Below are 20,872 nucleotides of genomic sequence, written 5' to 3' on the forward strand. Positions count from 1 at the left end.
TCTCTCTCTCGCCGTTCCGAGCCATGGAGGGGAATTCCACCGTCTATCATCAGAACCCAATGAGCGACGTCCCAGACCATGGCGACGCTGCGCTGCTCTTGTGTGAACGGACCTCCTATCAGTCCATGACCATTGCCCCAACCAATCCTCTAGTGGTACCCAGAACGGTACCATCTTTCTGGTCGTCGGTACATCATCCATTGCCCTAGCTCGTAGTTAGTATATCTGATCAGCCTTCCCACCCCCCCATGTCCGTCCGCGCCCACCTGCCTCTTGCTCCCCTCTCTTCCTACTAGTATCATGCAATAAATCACAAGGCTGTCTGTTCGATCGATATCAATCGTTCCACGGCCGTGAGCCTCTTGCGCGGGGTAACCACGCCTGGCACAGTCACTAGTACAGTATAATCGATAATCCCGCCACTCGTTTGCCCCCGAGGGACAGGACATGACCCTCTCCGGGCCTCTATCGCATCCGTCGCATATTCACGAAGATTCCTACCACTATGGCCAACGAAACATTGTCTGGATATTGTCCGACTCCTTTCCTCCAGGAGTCACTGTTCCCGTCGAAAGGTGGATGTACGCTATCCCCTGCTAGTGTGGACCCAATTGCCGGTGACAGAACTGATCGTGTGCTTCGTTGCAGTCATTGATGGACGGTTTTGTGAGGAGCTTACCACAGAGCATGGCAAGGTCTCTTGCTGTCTTCCATGCCCATTGGCAGAATGGACCTATGGCGAAAGTAAGTCCACTGCTACCTGCTGCCAGTGTTCGAGAATCTTAGCTCACAAGAATCTGTCGCATCCAGAATTGATCTCCCAAACCAAGGTCGCCAGTTGGCTTGGTGTCGCTACATTGCCCCTGTGCATCTTCCTCCTGGTATCATTCGCCGTGCTGCCCCCGAAATGGACGCATCGTCATTACTTGAGCATCTGCTTCACCCTGGGAATCTGCTGTATGGAGGTGGGTAGACTGCCATCGCCAATCAACTGCCCTGTATTGACTCGATTCCCAGATCGCCTTCATCATCCCGCTAGGAGTCAAGCCGGAGCAATGCTACAACCAAATCACCCCCAATGACATGCACACCGACTTGTCATGCGCGTTTACCGGGGCCCTGCTCCTCTTCGGAGGCTGGGTATGCGTCGTATTCAGTATGCCTCCACACCGTCCACCACCAGCAGCAACAACCACTAACCAGCGACTACAGGTTTCATCCGCACACTAGCCTTCCACCTCCAAGTCTGCTGGGAGATCATGCTCGGCCCGAAATTCATGTGGACAGCACTCATCCTAAGCTGGGGTATCCCCGCCGTCGGCCTGACTGAGATGCTCATTTTGACTGGAGTATCCTACCGCTTCGGCACCGTCTGCCACATCAACGTCCACGACAGCAACAGAGACTACTGGGCGCCCGTCGTCGCATTCGGCGGAGCATCCCTCTTCCTCCAATTCGCCACCCTCGTGTACTGCATCTACATCTACATCAAATCCATCTATGACGAGGAAACCTCCACCACCAGCTCCGGTCTCCCTTCCTACTCCGCCAGCGTCCGCACTGTCACAGCCCGTCAAGCCTACCGTCGCGTCCGCCGCGTCCTGCAACTCCAATGGCGCGGTGTCGCCCTGGTCCTCGTCATCTTGACCAACGTCATCTTCTTCGCCGTCGTCTTCATCAAGATGGATAACCATCTCACCTCCACCGTCGCTAATATGAAACTCGCCACCCCCTGGCTCACCTGTCTTGTCGAAACTCAAGGCAACATCCAGAAATGTTACAGTGAAGCCGAAGCTATCGTCCCGAACAAAGCTACCCTCCTCGCTGTCCTGATTTTACTGGCGACGGTCGGCTTCTGGAACTTCGTCCTCTACGCCCGTCCTTCTATCTTCGTCGGTTGGGCCGAATTCTTCAAAGCCCGCGTTGCGAAACCCAATGAGTTCGTCTCTGTTGATGCGCGCAGAGGAACGCCAGATCCTCGCGCTTACGAGATGATCTCCGGATCGAGTCTGCCCCCGTATAAGACCCCTGAGCCAGTGGTGCGGTCCCCGAGTCCCGCACGGACGATGGGTGCCCGTAGTCCAGAGGCAAAGGGAGGACAGCATTATGGCCGTGAGGCCCGCTATGTACGGCCCTCGATGAGTTTCTCGTCTCCGAGACCGCCCAGCGCAACGCCGAATGGCGGGGAACGTGAATGGGATCCAGAAGCTACATTTGCTAAGAGCCATTCACAGAAGGGGTCGATATGATGCAGTGGGATTGGCGTTTGTAACATGGTTTGGTTAGGTTTCTTTGTTAGCATGGGGCGCATGGAAAAGCCGCTCTATATTATTATTATTGTGTGATGTGAGACTACTACTAACTGTTTACGGCTGGATTTGATGTTTTTATATACCCTGATGCATTGATGTTTGCATGTATACAATACCCTTAGAAGAAGAAGGAAGAAAAAGAAGAAATGAATCATTACACATACATCAATTCCTTCCACATTCTATGACTCTTACAGTAGGAGAGTAATTAGTAACCATTCCTGCAATACCACTACGGTAGTACAACGATGGAAGACAACCCCGGTCCACCCCCAAACCTTAACTTTCCCCAACGGTCTCGCAGTCTGTCAGTCAGCAAACTCAGCATAACGAAATCCTTTCGGCTAACTAACTACAAAGTAACTAGTTATATCTGAATCCCCCGCAGGGCTAATACTAATGCTAGTAAATTACTTACTGCCAGTGACAAGCGGAGATGGCACCACCGCCACCACTAAATTCTTTTCTTTTCTCTTCTCTCCTCCGGTCTAGAATCTCTTGGCCTTCTTTCCCCCTCTTTTCTCTAGCGTAGCATTGTTCGAGTGACATGACATGACTGACATGACTATCTTTCTCCTTTTTGGTCGAACTCAATTAGTATGAGTTCGCCCTTTGCTTTTGCACGCTTCCTTTCACTTGGAGGAGTTGGATCATCGGATCATCGCTGTGAGTATCCGTTCTTGTCCTGTGTATGTATGGCACAGACACGGTCACAACGGATGTTAGGATCGGGATTGTGATTGTGATTGATGAAAGCCGAGGCAGGAATGCACAAGCACACAGTTATCATCATCCTCGGAGTTTATTAGTTTGTTAAGGTAAGTTGAGGTAGTTGATGGCATAGCACGGCTCACTCCGGCATCGGATGGATGGATGGATATAAACCCTGTTGGTTATACTAAACCGATTAGGTAGTCAGCCCCGTGTGAGGTGGCTGTAGGGTTGACTGTCTGGTTTTTTTTCGTTCTGAATTATGCTTTTCATTCAAGATTTGAAATTCAATCAATATGTAAGTGTCTGGAACGTAGATTCAGGCACCGGGTTCAGGTAGTAGCTGTGGTGTACATGTTACGTTATGTTCAATTAGGTATGTTGACTGTATTCCATTGGGTTAGTTAGTAGCTGCAAGTGAAGACACATGTGCTTACTGCTTACTGCTTACTGACCTGCATACGGAGAATATATAACAATGCTCAATATAGTATCTCCCCCGCGGGGAACTGTGGCCAGACTATTCTCTAATTTATTTTACTAGGAGGTACTAAACGGAGTACTCCATTCCAGCCGAGCAAGGGCAGTAAGTAGGGTAGCGGGTGTGAGATCCTTCCCTGACGCACAGACCTCGTGTATATTAAGCCGAGGAGTAGAACTACTAGTTAACTACGAAGTACTCGGTGGTAGTGATTCATCAGTTGAGGGATTATTATGACAGGAGTAGTGCTTATCAATCTTTATGAGTAGTACTAGTATTTAGTACTGTGTGATTGAGTTATGAGTGTAGTTAAAAATGACTAATGTAAGTTATACATGTGTGGGGGGACTAATAGCACTATGTGTATACCCACTATACATTCAAGTATCTACAAAGTAGTTATAGAGTCAACGGTGCATACCTTCCGAGAAACTAATTACTCGCTTCTTTGCTAGAACCCAGGCTAACCATCGGGGACCAGAGTGATCATCCTTCGGGGTTCAATCGACTAGGAAATCGATCGTCCTCGGGTTCTGCATGTTTTGCCGTGTGGGAACGTGTCTGTGCCGAGGGACACTGGCACTTAACTGTTCGTAGTACTAGTAGCGGAATATGTGATTGGGTTCGGCAAGTGGTTCATTGCATGCTTAGTATCGCTTGGTTAATGGGGGTGGTTCTCGAACATAAATGAAGAATAATGGTTGATTTTCCAATAAGTCTGATATTGGCAGTAGCTGCTTACTAGGTAAAGTACCACTTTTATCTGGTATAAGATCTCTTAGTAGTAACTACTATAGTGTATATGAAGGACATTCTACTAACCCTACCTGGAAATCGACTCATAGGCTCATACTAGTAATCAATATAGCCGGGTCCTACTTATTTCATGCCACAGCAAATATATAGTCACTTAGACACTGTATTGTTTATCCAAACTACTATCGCCTCATCTCACGATTCTAGGGCAAGCCATCAAACCATCTATTATAGTCTCACACCAACCAACCATAATCGCAATCCAAGCATCATGGTGACAATCAAGGCAATGCACGAATCCAAGCTTCTTTCAGTACAACTGAACCATCTGGACTCATAAACAGTGATCTTATCTGAATAACCATCCTGCGGATCAGCAGTATCATAACAAGCAATCTTCTCCAACCGATCATTGAAAGTAATGATATAAAGACTGTTCAGCCCAGGAGAGTCGACAATACTTGTATCTTGATCGACCATGATACTCTCACATTCCCAACTTGTTTATGTTAGCCACATTGCACGATCAATCCAACCTCCTGGTATACTTACTGCGTATAAGGTAGCATCGCACAACCATCAGGAGACCTTGTCTGTCCTGCTGGATGCTTAGATATGATTACATTTGAACAATTGCTGTTGACTTACAAGTCAGGCTGAGATTGGTTGGGACTATTAGCGGCCGTACTTCGCGGGGGATTTCCGACACTGTCTCCTTCGTGATACATGTCTTCGCGGAGGGTAACCTGCATATATTGTTATCATTAGGGTATGGATTTATCGGATATAGTATTAGTAGCTGGGGGAGTCTGTGCCCATGGCAATTGGCAGCAAACCGAGTAAAGAGACGATAGCCTGAGCGAGGTGGACCATCTTGGCTGCTACTCGTCGTTCAAGTCAAGGAGTGATACGTGTGCATTAACAGCTGGAGGTAATTGAAGTAGTAGAGAGTGCAATGGAGCTGAAAGAGATAGCTTGCGGCTTACTACAAAGTTGGTAGTCGAAAACGAACCTGTTTATATGACAAATTTGAGAGGCTTAGAATGTTGGATTTATAAGAATATGAACAACAAGCTTGTTCTACTAACAAAACAGTGAAATGCTCCTGACCGTTGTGTAACATGCCTCCTACTTGTCGCTTCAGCTGCGCCCCGAGATATGCTTCTTTACGGTGTAGATATGTACTACCAGTAGACGGAGTCGAGATTGTGATAGTGTTTTCATACTATAGAAGTAACTCAGCAAGATGTGGCATGGGATGCATCGGATGACCTTCAGTGGTATTGGACAAGTAATGCCTCCAAATCATTACTACAAGCATGTCAGATCCAAGTTCATTCGCTATGATACATCGTAACCCCTACACAGTACTAGAAAGCGCATCGCAACCACCGCTGTCCCCCATCTCCAGTAAATTTAACTTCCAGTACAGATTGTTGCATCGTCTGCCCCAGGCATCGTCGGCCTTGAATCAATTACGCGTCATGAAGTGGCAATGAAAGATAACAAAGGAAATAGAGTGATATAAAGAAATGGGATATGTGTATAGACCATCCATCCTACATTACCATGCGTTGACGTCGAAGTTTTCCTGCACGGGTTAGCAAGGTAATAAAACCATTGACTCAATAGGTTGGTCTTACCTCGGAAAAGTAGGTTGTAACCACAGTCCGGTCCGAGAACTTCCTGCCCGCAAGCGCCTTCAGGGCATTCGTCGTCGACTCCACCGTGTCGAACTTGACAAAGATCTTGCCCACTCCTGGCGACTGTCGGCTGCCGCCTGTCGGACGGGGTACCTTCAGCTCAACTACAGTGCCGTACTTGGAGCATTCGTCGCGTACGTCATCGCAGATTTCTATCCCATTAGTCAAAAGCTTCTTGCATGTATCAGGCAAGCTTACCTTCGTAATCCTCAGGGTCCATCAACTCCTCCGGTGTCACCATGTTGAGCAACTGCAACACGCGGCTGGTCTCCAGGTCCTGGGACGTCGTCTTGGCGAACATCGACATCGCGTTGACGCCCATGTCGAGGCCGGCAGCTTGTGTCATTCCGATACTGGCGCGCACAACCTTGAGGTGTCTATCGCCCAGCTCCATTCCATTGAGACCTTCCACCGCAATGGTTGTTGCTGAGGGATCGGCATACTCGCAGAACGCAATGCCCTGTTCATGTCAGTACACTTCCTCGAGCCATTTGATAAGTACCTACCCTAGACTCCTCCGTAGAACTGTCCTTCACCAAAACAAACGACTTGAGCTCTCCGAAAGACTTGAGAAGCATCGTCACAGGCTCTTCGGGGATGTAGTGGGGAATGTTGGACACGCAGATCTTGTTGGGAGAGTCAGGAACCTCATTCAACAACACGCCTTCCTGGTATTCCTGCTCTGCTCCGCCAGGGACAATGTAATCCTTGGGTCGCCGCACTTCCAGGCCCTGAGCGGCCCCATTAGCGGCCCCGTTGCCAGCAGCTTCGTGCTCCTCCATCGCTATTCCGTCAAACGCAAGCGCAACTGTAGCGTCATTGGGCGACTTGAATTCGAGCAGGGCGAACGAGTGGTCCTGGGCCACCTGGGCCGAAATGCAAGGATCCACGCTCTCGATAACGTTGAGGCCATTGAGCTGGACGTTGAAGAAGGCCAAAAGGGTCTCGCCGGTGACAGTCTGGGGAATGTTGTAGACAAAAAGACGCTTGGCCTGGCGAGAGTTGGAAGGCTTGAGGGTAGATGTGTCCGCGTTGCCGCCGGCGGGCTGGTTCATGAAAGCTTGAAGGCGGCTGGGGTCCATCGGCTGCTGTCGGGGGGCTCCAGGGAGAGGGAACATGCCTGCAAAGTAACTACATTAGACCATATAGATAACAACGAAAGATCGATCTCACCTGACAGCTTCGCCTGCTCGGCAGTAACATTCTCGTAGCCCGGAGGTTTGATATCCCACTGCGTCAGGCGACGTTTCCGATCCAGCACCGACACGATATCTGTGAGATCGGGTGTAGCCTCCCTCTTTCGAGGAGGTGACGCACTCCGTCTGCGCTCCCCTCGCTCGCCACGGTCGCGATCTCCACGTCCACCACGCTCTGCACGCTCTCCACGCTCACGCTCGCGGTCTCCCCTGCCTTCCCGTCGGGGTCTATCCTCGAACAGATCTCTGTCTCCCCTTTCGCGGCGGGAGGGTCTATCTTCGTATTCTCTGCGGCGGCGATCACCGCGATCCCCACGGTCACCGCGATCCCGATCCCATTCCCGGTCGTCTCTGCGGCTAGAATAACGGTCCTCGCGTTCTCTGGCGCGGTAGTCACGGCTGGACGAATACGAATCTACCTCATATTCGCGTCGGGAGCTTCTGGAACTGTAGTGGGGGGATCTCGAACGTCTTCTCTCTCCTCTCTCTGCTCTGTCGCCGCCGCGCTCGCGACGCTCTTCGCGCTATCGTTCACTTCAGTTAGCTCCGGGCAGATACACCCTTGTTTGATTTTCACTCACGTAGTAGTCCCTAGGGCGACCAGAATCTGTGAAATAGTTATCAGCCACTATACGCGGCAGTAAAGTGATATGGTGAAGATAAAGCTCACCTCTGGACGTGTACGTATCGCCGTTCATTCTGAAAGCTCCGGCAATATTTCTTTGGCTCTTATTTTCCCGTTTCACGTGGCGAAAGGGATGGACAGCGAATAATTATCGGAGAGAGGTCCAACACGATCAGACACTCCGAAAGGCAAGCTCGATGGCACCGAAGGATGGAAGCAGGGTGATCGGGGAGAAAGTAAGAGCTGCGCTGGAGGGAAAACTCGCAGGTGACGATCGGCGACACTCCCGTCCGAATTGGTTAGCGCCTCTGGTCTGCGGAGTCCTGACCGCCTGCTGTGTCGGCCAATCTTCCTGGCAGAATCAACTTTATCGCGATTATCGTCGCCTTTCACATTCGCCTTCCTCAGCGACGGGCAGGTAATTGCTCAATTCACTTCAATCATGACTGTCGGCGCCTTTTCAGAATGGCGCAAGTTGCCCGTGAGTCTCAATGAACTCTGCATCAATACCACCCTTCGCTGTGGTCAATCTTTCCGGTAACTAAAACCGCAAGTACCCTCCTCGTCTTCCCCGACGTTCAGTCTAACAAGGTCTCCATATCATCTACAGATGGCACAATGTCCCCGACACAGACGAATGGCGCTGCGTCCTCCACGGCCGTCTCCTCTCTCTAAAACAAGACCCAACCCACCTCTACTACCGAACCTACCGCACCACCCAATCCCCCAAACCCAAAAACAATGACGACGACACCACCCTCTCCCTCTTAACCCATTACTTCAACCTCTCCGCCAATCTCACCTCCCTCTACACCGAGTGGTCCGCCCAAGACCCCAACTTCCGCAAAAAAGCCCCCCAATTCACCGGCATCCGCATCCTGCGCCAAGACGCCTGGGAAGCCCTGATCTCCTTCATCTGCAGCAGCAACAACAACATTGCGCGCATCTCGCAGATGGTCGAGAAGCTCTGCCTTAACTACGGCCCCTTCATTGCATCTATCAATGGTCGCGCCTACCACGGCTTCCCGGCCCCGGATGCCCTCACCGCTACCGACGTAGAGGGTAAGCTGCGCGGCTTGGGGTTCGGGTACCGCGCCAAGTATATCTATCAGACGGCGGTGATGGTGGCCAAGGAGCGGGAGGCCGGGTGGTTGGATTCGCTATGTAACCCGGAGTGTCCGGCTTGGAGGGTGGAAGCTGCGCCGGCGGGTGAGATGAAACCCGAGGGGAGAGAGGGGTATCGCGAGGCACATGAGAAATTGCTTGAGTTGCAGGGGGTTGGACCTAAGGTTGCGGATTGTGTGTGCTTGATGGGGTTGGGATGGGGAGAGGCGGTTCCGGTTGATACGCATGGTTTGTTACCTCGGTTGCTCCGTCTGTCATGTCATGGTTGGATTGCTAATGGTGTGTGGCTTAGTCTGGCAGATCGCGCAGAGAGACTACAAGTTCGGAAAGGGGGGGAATAAGTCCTTGACGAAGGTTACTTATGATGCTGTGGGAAACCACTTCCGCAAGCTCTGGGGCAAAGAAGCGGGGTGGGCGCATAGTGTGCTGTTCACGGCGGATCTGAGGACATTCTCGGATCGGTTGGCTGCGACTACATCGAAGAAGGTGGATGTGAAGGTAGAAAAGGATGACAAGGAGGGTGTCGAGGTGGAGACGAAGGTCACTACAGCTATAGCTGTACCAAGTAAGAGACCTGCAGATGATGAGAAAGTGAAGGTCGAGAAAGAAGATGATGACGAGACCATGGAAAAGGAGAAGCTGAACACCATCGTACAAGCTTCGCAAACAACGACAACAAGGAGGATGTCGAAGCGACTTCGGAAGAATTAATTATACCCTGTATATTACCTTTCTATAATTGATCATATCTTAGACCTATCTTTGTGCCTTGGTACCAATAGCATAACAAGACCCCTCCCCCCAAAATCCTGATCTCATTATACATACTACGTATGTCTTAAACCCACCCCATTCAAATGAGACAATATCAACCAAGTCCACCTCAAGGCAACAGGAGTATCTACAGTACGTACTATCCAACCCCATTGTCTCAAAACAACTCTCATATACCCCTCACCAATAGTGAGCGAAACGAACCCATCAGGATCATCAAGCAACCACCCGAACCGAATTCTTGATTTCTTGGGCTAACAACATACTAAAGTAGGGTAGAGTGTACGAATCACGTAGCAAAATACCTACCTGCTACTCCTCCTTCGGGTTACTCCTTTGGGCTAACCGACAAGGCCAGCCCGGGGTTTATTATATGTACTAGATAGGTATGTATTGCGGTGGTGTCGGTGTCTATCCCGTATCGGGAAATCTAATCACTAGTACTTCGTTTTTCAACTACGGAGTAACAGTAAGGTAGTTATTAGTAGTACTATGAAGTACTAAGTAGTAGTCCAGTTTAGCTAAAGTATGGTAGGGTAAGGTAGGGTAGGGTAGGATCATCCCGCTCACCCGAAAGCAACCAGCATTCATCAACTTGGCCTACCGAGCAAAAGTAAAGTAGATAGGCTAAAAGTGTGCAGAATCAAATTAATATCGCACCTGCTGCAGAATTACCAAGGTATCAGTATTGTTCATTATCCAGTAAGGCAAGTAGGCCAACTAGCAGCTCTACCAAGCTACACTAAGCCAGCAACCTACTCCACAAGGCCAGCGAATCAATCCCCTTGACACAGGTAACCAAGCCAGCTACTAGCCTTAGCCGGTCGGAAGACTTTCCTGCACGCCGGGTATAATCGGTGATATTTCTTTACTTGGTAGTTGGATCGTGACGATATCAACAAGAGCAATGCAATTTCTACTGTGTAGGATGGAGTACGAGTAGGTAGATCAATGAGTAGGGTTTGCGGTGAGAATCGGGATGGTCGGAAGGGTGTGGGAGTGTGTGTGCCTGTTCCACACCTTTCACTTGTGTATCTATCTGCAAGTTGATGGGCGGAGGAGGAAGAGGGGAAAAAGTGGGTTCAGGGCCGCAACGCAACCAAGGAACAAGACGAAGATCATTCACGATGATGACGATGGATGTCTGAACTTTGAATTAAGAGCAAAGAAAGAAGAGGGTCGCGGGGCAAATTGGTGGTCGGTTAACCTTCCGCGGCGGCCATGGCGATCATCATCAACAGGCTTGAAGGTGTTGCCGATAATGTGTGCAGAAATTCAGAAGCAGAGAGTCCACATCTGCTAGGCTGCTAGCATGATGAGTTGATGAACGGGGGATGTGGATGGTTGGGATGTCGCTTGTTTTCGGATCTCCAGTTTTCGAGGGGTATGAAGCTCCAATGATGTGGTGTGATGGAGAGGGAGAGCTACTGCGAAGAGGAAAGTGAGTTGACTCCATCAGGAGGCGGGAAGCTGAACGGCGGCACGTGCATCCCGATGTTGCAGCTGCCAGAAGTGGAAGGTGCAGGCAACTCTGCCGAGTGCTTGACGGCGAATCAATTCCCAGACGCAAATTTCGAGGCTCAGGGCCCTCGGCCTCTTTCTTAGCTGCTTTTCTTCTGCTGCCCACTTCTGCGCTCGAGCTTCTTCCCGTCTTCTTACTCCTAGGCTCACTGCGCCTTATGGGCTAGAGGGGTCATATTGTCTCGATGGCTACTCAGTACTAACCGCCAACATGTGGCATGGAAACAAAGTCATGATACAAGAGGGAAAGCACAGATCCACGATCGAAAAGAAGTGATGGTAGTGAGAGGCACCTCGTTCTTGCCTCCTGGCATTAGCATTCATGCAGATTCTGGGTACAACAGTACGGGTTCAAAGCACAAAACACATTGGTATCATTAAAATCAACAGGCTGATTCTCAAAACAGATGCACATATATGCAACCCATTCCGGGTTGGCCTGCCCGGAACAAGCTGAAAAGCTTTTCAGGTCCTAGGCGGCGGTCGATGTAGCAGGTCCGTATATTTACAAGTCCCGCTGGCGTCGACTTGACTCGGTCCACCTGAGTGGACGGCGATGGCGAGAATCGCGAGGCCCGAAGCAAGTATGTCTAGGTGTGCTCATAACTCGGTGAAACGAAAGTTCTTTGAGACGAGCACCAATCAAGGCATTTTGCCTTCGAGGCTTCATGGGACGCTCGCATTCGCAGGATCCTCGTTCCAGCCCCATTCTCTGAGCAACTGATTCACACGGTACTCGGTTGCCCAGCCGAGTTCCGTTTCGATTCCGTGAAGCAAAGCAAGGACCGTCCGCCGTTCTCCGGGTTCCGTCAGGCACTGACCACTAACAAACAGCGGCTGGAGGGAATTGATGCGGACCGCGCCGGTTGGACAAGCCAGCGCAATCCCCACAATTTCTCGGCTGTGAAATCGAATATCACTCTCGATGGAGCGATATGAATTAAGTCTATCAGCAATGGTGCTCCTTCTGCTGGTGGACTCATGCGGCTTATTTATGAGAAGAAGGATACGAGCCATATGGTAATGCTGCATCGCCGAGGAGCACAGAGGTAGGCTATACCATACCTCGGACAGCGAGCCAGCGTCAAACTTCGGGTTGTCCCTGTTTTGAGGTAATTTGGAAAGCTCAACCCGGGCACAAGGCTGGAATGTCTCAGGAAGTCCATTATACCAGGCATCGAGTTCGGCTTCCAGGCGGTACCATCGCTCCAGCAATACCTGCTGTGAAAGGCCCAGAGGACCCGCCCCTAACGATCCAGGGTGGCCCAACTGGACATTATCACCGGCGTTGATAAAGTTAACAATCTTTGAGAGAATCCAAACTAAGCCATTCGAAACAAGATCTTCCTTGATGGGTTCTTCATCGTCTGGATAGCCCATCGCGGTCGCATTACTGGAGCGTACAAAGCCCATATTGTCGATCTGGAGACCCGCCTCAGTCCACAAGACCAGATCGTCGGTGTTTAACCTTGTCTGGCTCTCATTGATGACTATCGAACCCAGTTAGCACCTTGAAGGGAGGTTATTACAAGTCATGTATGCACTCACAGGCAGCTAGGTAGTCTTGTCGTGCAAAGTTCCAGAAGGTCGCCTTTCTCGCCTTCGAGAGCCCCGAGACCTTGGTTTGCTGCAACGCTGTTCCCCCGGGGGAATGGCGCTGTTCGACTGGCATCATTCCCACCTCCGCTACATCCAACAAAGACTTCACGCCGCTCAGATGGCGATTCCACGCCGGACCTGTGGCATCTAGAAATTCATATACAGATAGTATAGCTGTGGCGGCAAGGATTTCATCCGAATGGACCCCCTTGGAGAACCGACTGTCCGAGTAACGTCGCCTGCGTTTGCGAGGGTTTTCTTGATCTTCGCACAGCTCAGCAGCCTGCCACTGTCCAAACGCCTCTGGGGTACTCAGCGGTGGAGGCCCTTTATCAGGCTGCAGTTCTTTCATTAGGAGTTGAATGGCCTTTTCATAATACTTGGCGCCAGACCAGGACCAATCTACGTTGTTGGCGAGATGCCTAGTATACACACCACCGGTCGACACTTGTGTTCCTTTTATGCGGCCTAGTTGCTTCGCAGCATACGCACAGGCGGCGTATTTCAGCAAAGGATTTCGGAGAGCCCTGACCGGGACAGACGATGCGAAATAGGTTCCTAAATCGAACAAATCCATCCTATCATCCATCCAATTAACGATGTCCAGCCGGGTGGTGGTGGTTCAGTGACCTACCAAAGTCCTGGTGCCTCTGAAAAATGTCTCAAGAGATATGCAACCTCGTGGTCTGTTTCTGCTGGCGCATCCGACTTCGACTCGGCAGACGTGGTTCGCGGCAGTGCTGGCCTGGCGGTCAATGATGAGCTCCTACGCTCGGGTGGGTGCTGAAGATTGGGATCCACAGGTGGTGACCGTGATTGTGAAGGATTAAGAAGGAAGTTGATATTATTATTATGGGTATTGGTGGAGGATATCGAGAGAGAAGGAGAGATTTGAGGTGCGATGACGCCGCGCACCTGGCTTGGAGTGTCTGAGGATGCTGTAGATGGGACATTATTAAAGGGTACGCTGTGGTCTGTTGATGGGATGGACTGTTGGTCAATGCTCAAGGGAGGATAAGAAAGGCGATCGTTGGCTGCCACTGTGGAAAGAGTCTCTAAGCCATGGGTTTCGCCGTCAGTGGACGACGTGCGCTGGGCACTCCAGGCACGCGCATGAGAGTTCGCGGCCAGAATGGCAGCTTCGGACTCTCCCAGTGCAGCTTCAAGGTCCTCCGCATAGGGATCCGAGTTATCGACGAAGATGACTACAGGTTAAGGCAGAGCACCTGTCAGCCCAACGGGACTCTCAGCGAGGATGTTCGGCGGGTCCATACCATGTTTGGGGATGTCGAGCCAGACACTGTCCTTGTCAAAGGTATTCTTATACGAGTAGAAGCCCTTCAGCGTGCCACGTCCGGTGGAGGCATCGCTCAGATCCTTGTTCATCGAGGCATTTTGCTGATGGCGAAAGACGATCCCCTCGCTGGGGCGACAGACCCTGCCGCCTTTACGACACTGCGAGCATTCGGGTTTCTGCTCGTCACCTAGACCCAACAGCTTTTCTTAATATCTGTAACTTTCTGCCCAGCGCAGGGATGATAAGCAAGGTTGTAGACCTACATTTAAGTTTCCGGGTACGACACGTCAGGCTGCGGAGGGTGTGGCAGAGGGCCAAACAGTCAGTGTCTGGATGATATGACAGAAGCAGAAGGACAAGGTGATTGTTGCTAGGAGGTTCGGGGGGCGGGTGTTCCCGATCTTCCAACATATGACATGGGGAGGGAGTAGTAGTGATGTCTGGATCTTGGACGTACCAGCCTGTGCGGGATCGCATACCGGTAGGGACCGCTGGCAGGTGAGCTGCAGCATCCGAAAGAGCTCAGTGGGGAACCGACAACAACACAGCTCTTAGGGAGGGAAGGATATGAGTGAGTGAGTGAGAGAGAGGTGTGAGCAAAGGCGAGGTCAGCCAGCGAGACTGGCCCGAAAGCGCCCTAAAGGTCGACTAGGCCCGACAACCGAGGCGGAGAGCGATTATCTGGGGAGAAAAAGAGAAGAGAGGGAAGGGCGCGAGTGAGAAAGAGACGAAGGGAGGCCGAAGGAGGCTGAACGGGAGACGATCGCAAGGCAATACAAAAGAGGCGCAAAAAGGAGAAGCGCAGGAAAAAGACAGCTACGAAGCTCACTGCATCGGCTTATTCTGCCCTTTCTCTTCTTCTTTCTTTCTTTCTTTCCCTTTTTTTCCCATGGACCAACAGAGCGGGACGGGGGAAAGAGAAAAGCAAGCAAGTAGCAAGTAACGAGTAGGCGGGCGAAAAAGAAAAGCGGGGGGACTTAGCAGTGTCAGTCTTACTACTAGCAGACTAGTGGTTAGTTCCAGCTGGAGAACTCCAAAGTTGCCCTTCCTTCTGTTTGGGGGAGACAGAGTCTGGCCCAATTCCGTTGCCCGCAGTTTTGTTGCTCCGGTTGTCTCTTGCGGGGAAAATTCCCAAAAGTGCCTCATGTGATCAACTAACTCCTTAGCTAACAGATATCAGTCTCTGACTCGCTTGCTTGTCCAGAATATTTAGTGTTCCATACTTTTTGTCTCTATTTTCCCTTTAAAATCTCTTTCCTCTCACGCGATCATCTTGATTTCCTTATGTGGGATGCTGACTGGCACCTTCCCTCCCCCCGCTTTTTATTCCCCCATCCTTCTTCTTCTTCTCGCTTAACCAGCACAGTAAGTGACACTCACACTGACATGATCAACAATATAAAGTTAGTTAGATAGATAGATAGATACTTGTCGCTACGCTAAGAAGTACCTAAAAATTAGACAGCTAAATCCCCAGAATCGTACTACTGTAGATAACTAGATAAACTACTAGTAGCAGCAAGTTTGTCCGATCGTTCTTTCCCGTTCCCGTTCCCCCACCAATCACGTTTTAGTTCGGATTTCCTTGAACCTAAGACTATCCACTGTAGTATCATATGATAGGCTTGCTATTAATATAGCAGTACGTACATCGATAGGAAAATTAATTTGAAGATGGAAAGACAGACAAAAGGAGACACATGTCAGTTATTGAGGATTCTTATTTTCTTTTCCTTTTTACGACGGACATGGATTAAATTTATCAGAGTTTGATTCTATTGAACGCCCGAAGAAGTAAACATAACTCTACTAGTGAAGAATTGAAGAGGTCTATAACTATCTACTTACTACTAACTCTGCATGACACCTGCAGGGCGGGAAATTATTGAGCTACTCAACAGCTAACGGAATACCTAATTATGAGACATGTAGATACTACCCCCTACTAAAGCGATGTTGAAATTGTCAATGCACAAAAATGTTGTTCATTACCGCGGACTCGCGCGGATTAACTTATCTTATGTATGTACATGTCCATCCGGTAACATGACATCCACGGCTCAGAAGATGAGGGGGAATGAAAGGCAGGTCGCTCACACTCCGGTCCATAGGACAAAGTGTGAGTGTATGGTACAATAGATACGGAAACAAGATCACACTCGACAACGACGACAATCACAACAACTATAACATGGCAAGGATTGGAAGGGACCACGATGTGGGTCCAGATTGAATTGAACATGCATGCGCACAGTGCATGCGCAGGCAGATGGGACATAAGCAAGATTTCAAGCAGAGAATAACATTGAGGACAAAAAAGACAAACAACCTCCTTGAAGTGCCAGGAGGTCGATAAACATCATGAATCAAGAATAAAAATGAATCGGGTATATGATGGATTGTTTCCCAAGAACGCCGTTCGAGGTATCAGATGAGACTGGAATCAACATGGTGGTAGATGGTGTGTCAGATTATATGGTCGTTCTGCTTTTCAGCAAGGTATTGCATCCGGGGCAGCCGAAATGCCCCTCCCTCCAACTTAGATGGCTGGTGCACCCGGGTTCGGTTGCTTGATTGAGTTGAAGAGGTACTCCGGAGGAAGCCTCCGCATGTTGGAAGGACGGTCCATTCCGACTCCTTGAGGAGCCCGCATGTAACCTTGACGACGGCGTTGGATCTTGTTGAAGATGATACCGGCGATGACGATCAAGAAAACACAGCCAAGAGCGCAACAGAACGAGATGAGAACGACAATGCCGTTGGACAGGTGCTTGCCTGGTTGATACGTTAGAATTCGATACTACAGTCAATTAGATGAGAAGAAAGACATACCTCCGCTTGTGTAAGGGTTCGAATTCGCGAAAAACATGCGAGCAACGCTGCCTGGCTGGCCGTCAGAGGTGGAAGACAGCATGAAAGGTATCATTGTTGTCCCGTTGTATAGGGCCGCGGAGGCGTTTCCAAAGTCCGGCAGCTGGAGCCGACCAGTGACCAGAAGCATCTGGTCATCGTTCAGGTTGCTCACATCATCGTGATTCTTGTTGATGGGAAGAACCTCAAGCCCACGGATTTCTGTTTCGTCATCGAACATGTTCCTCACGAAACTGAAGCTAGAACCGTCATAGGCGGCAAGGAAGCTGGAGCCGTTGGCATACACGCCCGCAAGCCAAAACTTGGACACCGCGGTGTTAGCCGGGGTGAAGGCAGTGATGCTTCCAGGAATGTCAGAGGTCGAAGCCCCTTCGAAAGTCTGCCAACTCTGTTTCTTGACGGTATAGGTCGCGACTACGGACTGGTTCCCGTCGATGTTGAGATCTCCAATTGCCAACAGTTCCTTACTGTTGAGCCACTTGAGCGCCAGCACAGTTCCATTCAGACTCGCGCCTGGCCTATTCCACTGCCGGTCTTCTGTGTCCCAGTAGCAAACACCCGGGCAGGGCAGAGCCCCCGCGCTTTGAAAGTTCCCTGCAACATAGATGTGCTTTGAGTTGGGACGGGCAGCAATGGCATTCACCGTCACATCGTCGCCAAGGAAGCGGGGTGGCTGGTGCTGGGAAAACGTGTTGTTTTCCATACTGTAAACCACCAGACCGTTCAATGTCGAACCACTGACGCTTCCAGTAACATTTCCACCTGCGTAGAGAACGTTGTCTGAGATTGCCAACGCCAAGAAGGTGGAGTTGCTGTCAATGCCTGCACCTAGACCACGGATGGTGGCGGCATTGCCATCAAGTATGGCGAGGTTATTGATCGCAGACCCGTTGGTCGCATTAGTAGTGAAGTGGCCACCTAAAATCGTGAGGTTGTTGCTCGAGCTCGTATCAAAAAGACCTGTGTAGGTCTGACCGCTTGTGTTGAAATCCGTCAGCAGAGGCTCCAGACCCAGCTCGTTGTCGTAGAGAAGAGCAACAGCGCCGGCCGCAGCAAGACCACCGGAAGAAAGACTACCGGCAAGTATAGTTGCATTGTCTGCCTCGGCAAAGGCTGACAGTTGTCCAGCAAACTCGTATTGGCTGACGTTGAGGTTCTGAAGCCAGTTGTTGCGCGAAGGAACCCAGACGGCAAATCCAGAGACGTTGGTTGCTGGGCTGTCATCAAAGGCTAGCAGCTGATCGAAGTTGCCACTAATAACAATGATCGTCTCGTTAAGATCCAAGGAGACATTGAGCTTGAGAGCAAGGACATCGCTAACAGGACCATTGACACCGGCGCCCAATGCCGACCACGTCTTCGAGTCGAAAGAATACGCTGCGACGTAACTCAGGCCATCGTTTCCACCACTATATGTATCAGTGAAATTTCCACCGACATAAAGGTTGTCGCCCAGCACCGCCATGCTAGCCACTTCGGAGTTCAATCCACCCTTGGGCATTGCTGTCGCATTTCCATCCTGTTCAAAGTACATGATGTTCTCGATATTGGAGCTCGAGAAATTACCACCGACGTATACGATCTTATCATGGCTGGCCAGGGCGTTGACAGAAGCTCCATCTTCGAGTGCCAAGCCTGCCTGATCGATCGCGGAAGCCGTGACATTGGTGCTGTCATCCGATGGATTGTAGTCAAAAAGGCCATTCAAATTATCACTCGAATTGCCTGACACCGAGTTTGCCACGAACTGAACCAGTGAGGCTACCACAGTGACATTGTTGCCTTGGCCGGTTGTCGGAGTCAACTTGACACGGGGACGGAAAGAATCATCGCTGGCATCCACATGGCCGGTATAGATGGTGTCGTACTTCTCATACAAATTGGTTTGGTAGATAAGCGTTTGGACAGGTTCATCGGTATCACTGGTAGGGGTAACTGTCACATTGACGATGCCACGGGAATCACAGGTACTATCCTGCTCACAACCGGGGGTGTACAGCTTGATTGAGTAGTTTCCGGAAAGCTTGACATCGGGTTCAAACACCACTGAAGCACTGGTTGCATTTGACTCTGTCACCTGCGTGGTCAAGTATTCAGACGAGCTCTGGCCGGACGGTGCGACAGACCACGACCCTGTGCGAGTTGACTTTGACGGATAATCGGAACCAGAACAGGTCGGTTCGTTGAAAGCATTCATGGCGTATGCATAAATGTCTGACAGCCATTAGATTTCACGTTCACTGTAAGGAAAAAGAGATGGTAACTCACTGGTCTCGAACATTTCGATCCCGTTCAGACCGGCACCCTTGCCGTACCAGTCCTGGATCTCGATCTGAAATCCGCTCATGCCAACACTGTTGACGAAACGGAACTCGCGATACTTCTCCGATGTGCTGTTTGAAAGGGAGCAAGACTGATCGCAGTGGACGTCCTTGCCGGTGTCGGGGTCGGTATATGTCAAGTTCATAATTCCATTGTCCGGAAGTCTTCTGAACAGGAACGTTTTGGTGCCGCGTCCCTCATAATGAGTGTTGTACAATCGGAATTTCGTAGGGTAATATTCGAATCCCATCATGGCGCGCCAGTACCCGGGGGAATAATCCGCTAACAGCCAAGTCTTGCCTTCGCCATCGTCGCCGCTCGTCTGACATATAATGTTACTAGGACTGATATAGCCGCTTGTCGAGGATTCTGCGTCGGAAGTAATCGTGGCATTCTGAAGGTTGATCACCTGCAGCCCTTTCTCGGATGACGTAGAATTGCCGGTGCCGTCAAAAGAACCGCCCCAAATGATATGGCCATTGCTGTCTTTCAAGATCGAGTTGACGGGCCCGTTGAGGCCTCCAAACGTCAAATTCGACCAGCCTTCATCTCCGACCCAGGCCACGGCGTTCGTGATGTTGTAGTATGTGAAGTTTCCTCCGACATAAACACTGTTCGTTTCCTGGTCGCAGAGTAATGCCGATACCGAGCCCGACAGACCTGACAATGCTGTCACCTTGTTCGAGTCCGGATTGTACAGCGCGACACCTTCCGAGTCGACGCCTCCCAAACTGGTGAAGTTGCCTCCGACAAAAATACCCGAGAACGTTCCGTCTTTCTTCGTGAAAGGGCACATCGCACGGATATGGGCGTTGGACGACTCGAGTGACGTGAGGATTCCGTTCGGGAGAGGGGTGAGAAGGGATTGCGCGTTATCATTTTCGGTCGCGGTATCGGACTGTTCGGTGTATTGATAGAGGGAAATGGCATCGAAGTCTCCTGTGAAAGCGATTTGGCCTAATGGCGACAGATCTAATTCGGGCTCTGAGACGGATTGAAAGGTGAGTGCGTAAGCGGGGGTCGACTGGAGAAAATAGCCAAGGCGGAGGACAGTCGACAAGCCAGCCGTCGCAGGCCCAAACAGTGAGGGTGCCCTCATTGTTCAGGTTCGCGACGACAGGCCAAAGAAAGGTTGAAGGCCAGGGATTGATTGAAGAAAGGGAATTGGAAAACAAATTGCCTGAACCCGAGTAAGGCGGTTGAAAGAGATCTGGATAGATTGATCAAAAAGAAACGACTGTGGTTTTTCCTAATAGGAGGCTGAGCTACCAGCACGAGGAACACGAGAAAAGGAGTGGTCGGGCCCAGAAAACATTAATAGACGAAGGTGTAGAAGAACAAAAAAAGAAAGGAACGAAAATAGAGATAAGGAACGAATGTGATCTCAGGCAGAGATAGCCCGATAGTACAAGAATGGCCACAGCCAGGTGAAAATTAATTAATTAACGAATGACTGGGAGAAGAAGTTGGATGGAGCGAACGAGTGACATGGCCGGCAGGGGCTTGTTTGTTCCCAGAGAAGTTGCTGGTAGTCTAGTAAGTTACTTAGTAGTTGGTTTTTCAGGTACCATCATTTCCC

General features: G+C 50.4%; 5 protein-coding genes across 5 annotated transcripts; 2 read left to right on the forward strand and 3 right to left on the reverse strand.

The window, feature by feature from the left end:
• Positions 1 to 505: 505 nt before the first annotated feature.
• On the forward strand, positions 506 to 2,249 carry gprM (the record flags this gene model as incomplete). Its single annotated transcript, XM_041684409.1, has 4 exons — positions 506 to 581; positions 649 to 965; positions 1,018 to 1,156; positions 1,213 to 2,249. 4 exons carry the CDS (start codon positions 506 to 508, stop codon positions 2,247 to 2,249), a joined length of 1,569 nt encoding a protein of 522 aa, XP_041538597.1.
• Positions 2,250 to 5,824: 3,575 nt separating this feature from the next.
• Positions 5,825 to 7,857, reverse strand: AKAW2_11878A (splicing factor u2af large subunit; the record flags this gene model as incomplete). The annotated part of the gene is made up of 7 exons (XM_041684410.1): positions 5,825 to 5,851; positions 5,904 to 6,115; positions 6,162 to 6,423; positions 6,470 to 7,083; positions 7,137 to 7,683; positions 7,741 to 7,766; positions 7,830 to 7,857. The coding sequence occupies 7 exons, from the start codon at positions 7,855 to 7,857 to the stop codon at positions 5,825 to 5,827; spliced, it is 1,716 nt and encodes a 571-aa protein (XP_041538598.1).
• Positions 7,858 to 8,226: 369 nt separating this feature from the next.
• On the forward strand, positions 8,227 to 9,620 carry OGG1 (8-oxoguanine glycosylase OGG1; the record flags this gene model as incomplete). The annotated part of the gene is made up of 3 exons (XM_041684411.1): positions 8,227 to 8,321; positions 8,395 to 9,137; positions 9,202 to 9,620. The coding sequence occupies 3 exons, from the start codon at positions 8,227 to 8,229 to the stop codon at positions 9,618 to 9,620; spliced, it is 1,257 nt and encodes a 418-aa protein (XP_041538599.1).
• Positions 9,621 to 11,870: 2,250 nt separating this feature from the next.
• AKAW2_11880A (uncharacterized protein) lies at positions 11,871 to 14,577 on the reverse strand (the record flags this gene model as incomplete). The annotated part of the gene is made up of 6 exons (XM_041684413.1): positions 11,871 to 12,694; positions 12,753 to 13,381; positions 13,438 to 14,008; positions 14,078 to 14,287; positions 14,364 to 14,392; positions 14,558 to 14,577. 6 exons carry the CDS (start codon positions 14,575 to 14,577, stop codon positions 11,871 to 11,873), a joined length of 2,283 nt encoding a protein of 760 aa, XP_041538600.1.
• A 2,062-nt stretch (positions 14,578 to 16,639) lies between these two features.
• AKAW2_11881A (putative cellular morphogenesis protein (Rax2)) lies at positions 16,640 to 20,392 on the reverse strand (the record flags this gene model as incomplete). Its single annotated transcript, XM_041684414.1, has 3 exons — positions 16,640 to 16,875; positions 16,933 to 19,185; positions 19,240 to 20,392. 3 exons carry the CDS (start codon positions 20,390 to 20,392, stop codon positions 16,640 to 16,642), a joined length of 3,642 nt encoding a protein of 1,213 aa, XP_041538601.1.
• Between the last annotated feature and the right edge of the window lie 480 nt (positions 20,393 to 20,872).

This window comes from Aspergillus luchuensis, chromosome 1 (genome assembly GCF_016861625.1).
Source record: "Aspergillus luchuensis IFO 4308 DNA, chromosome 1, nearly complete sequence".
In the NCBI taxonomy this organism is placed as follows: Eukaryota; Fungi; Ascomycota; class Eurotiomycetes; order Eurotiales; family Aspergillaceae; genus Aspergillus; species Aspergillus luchuensis.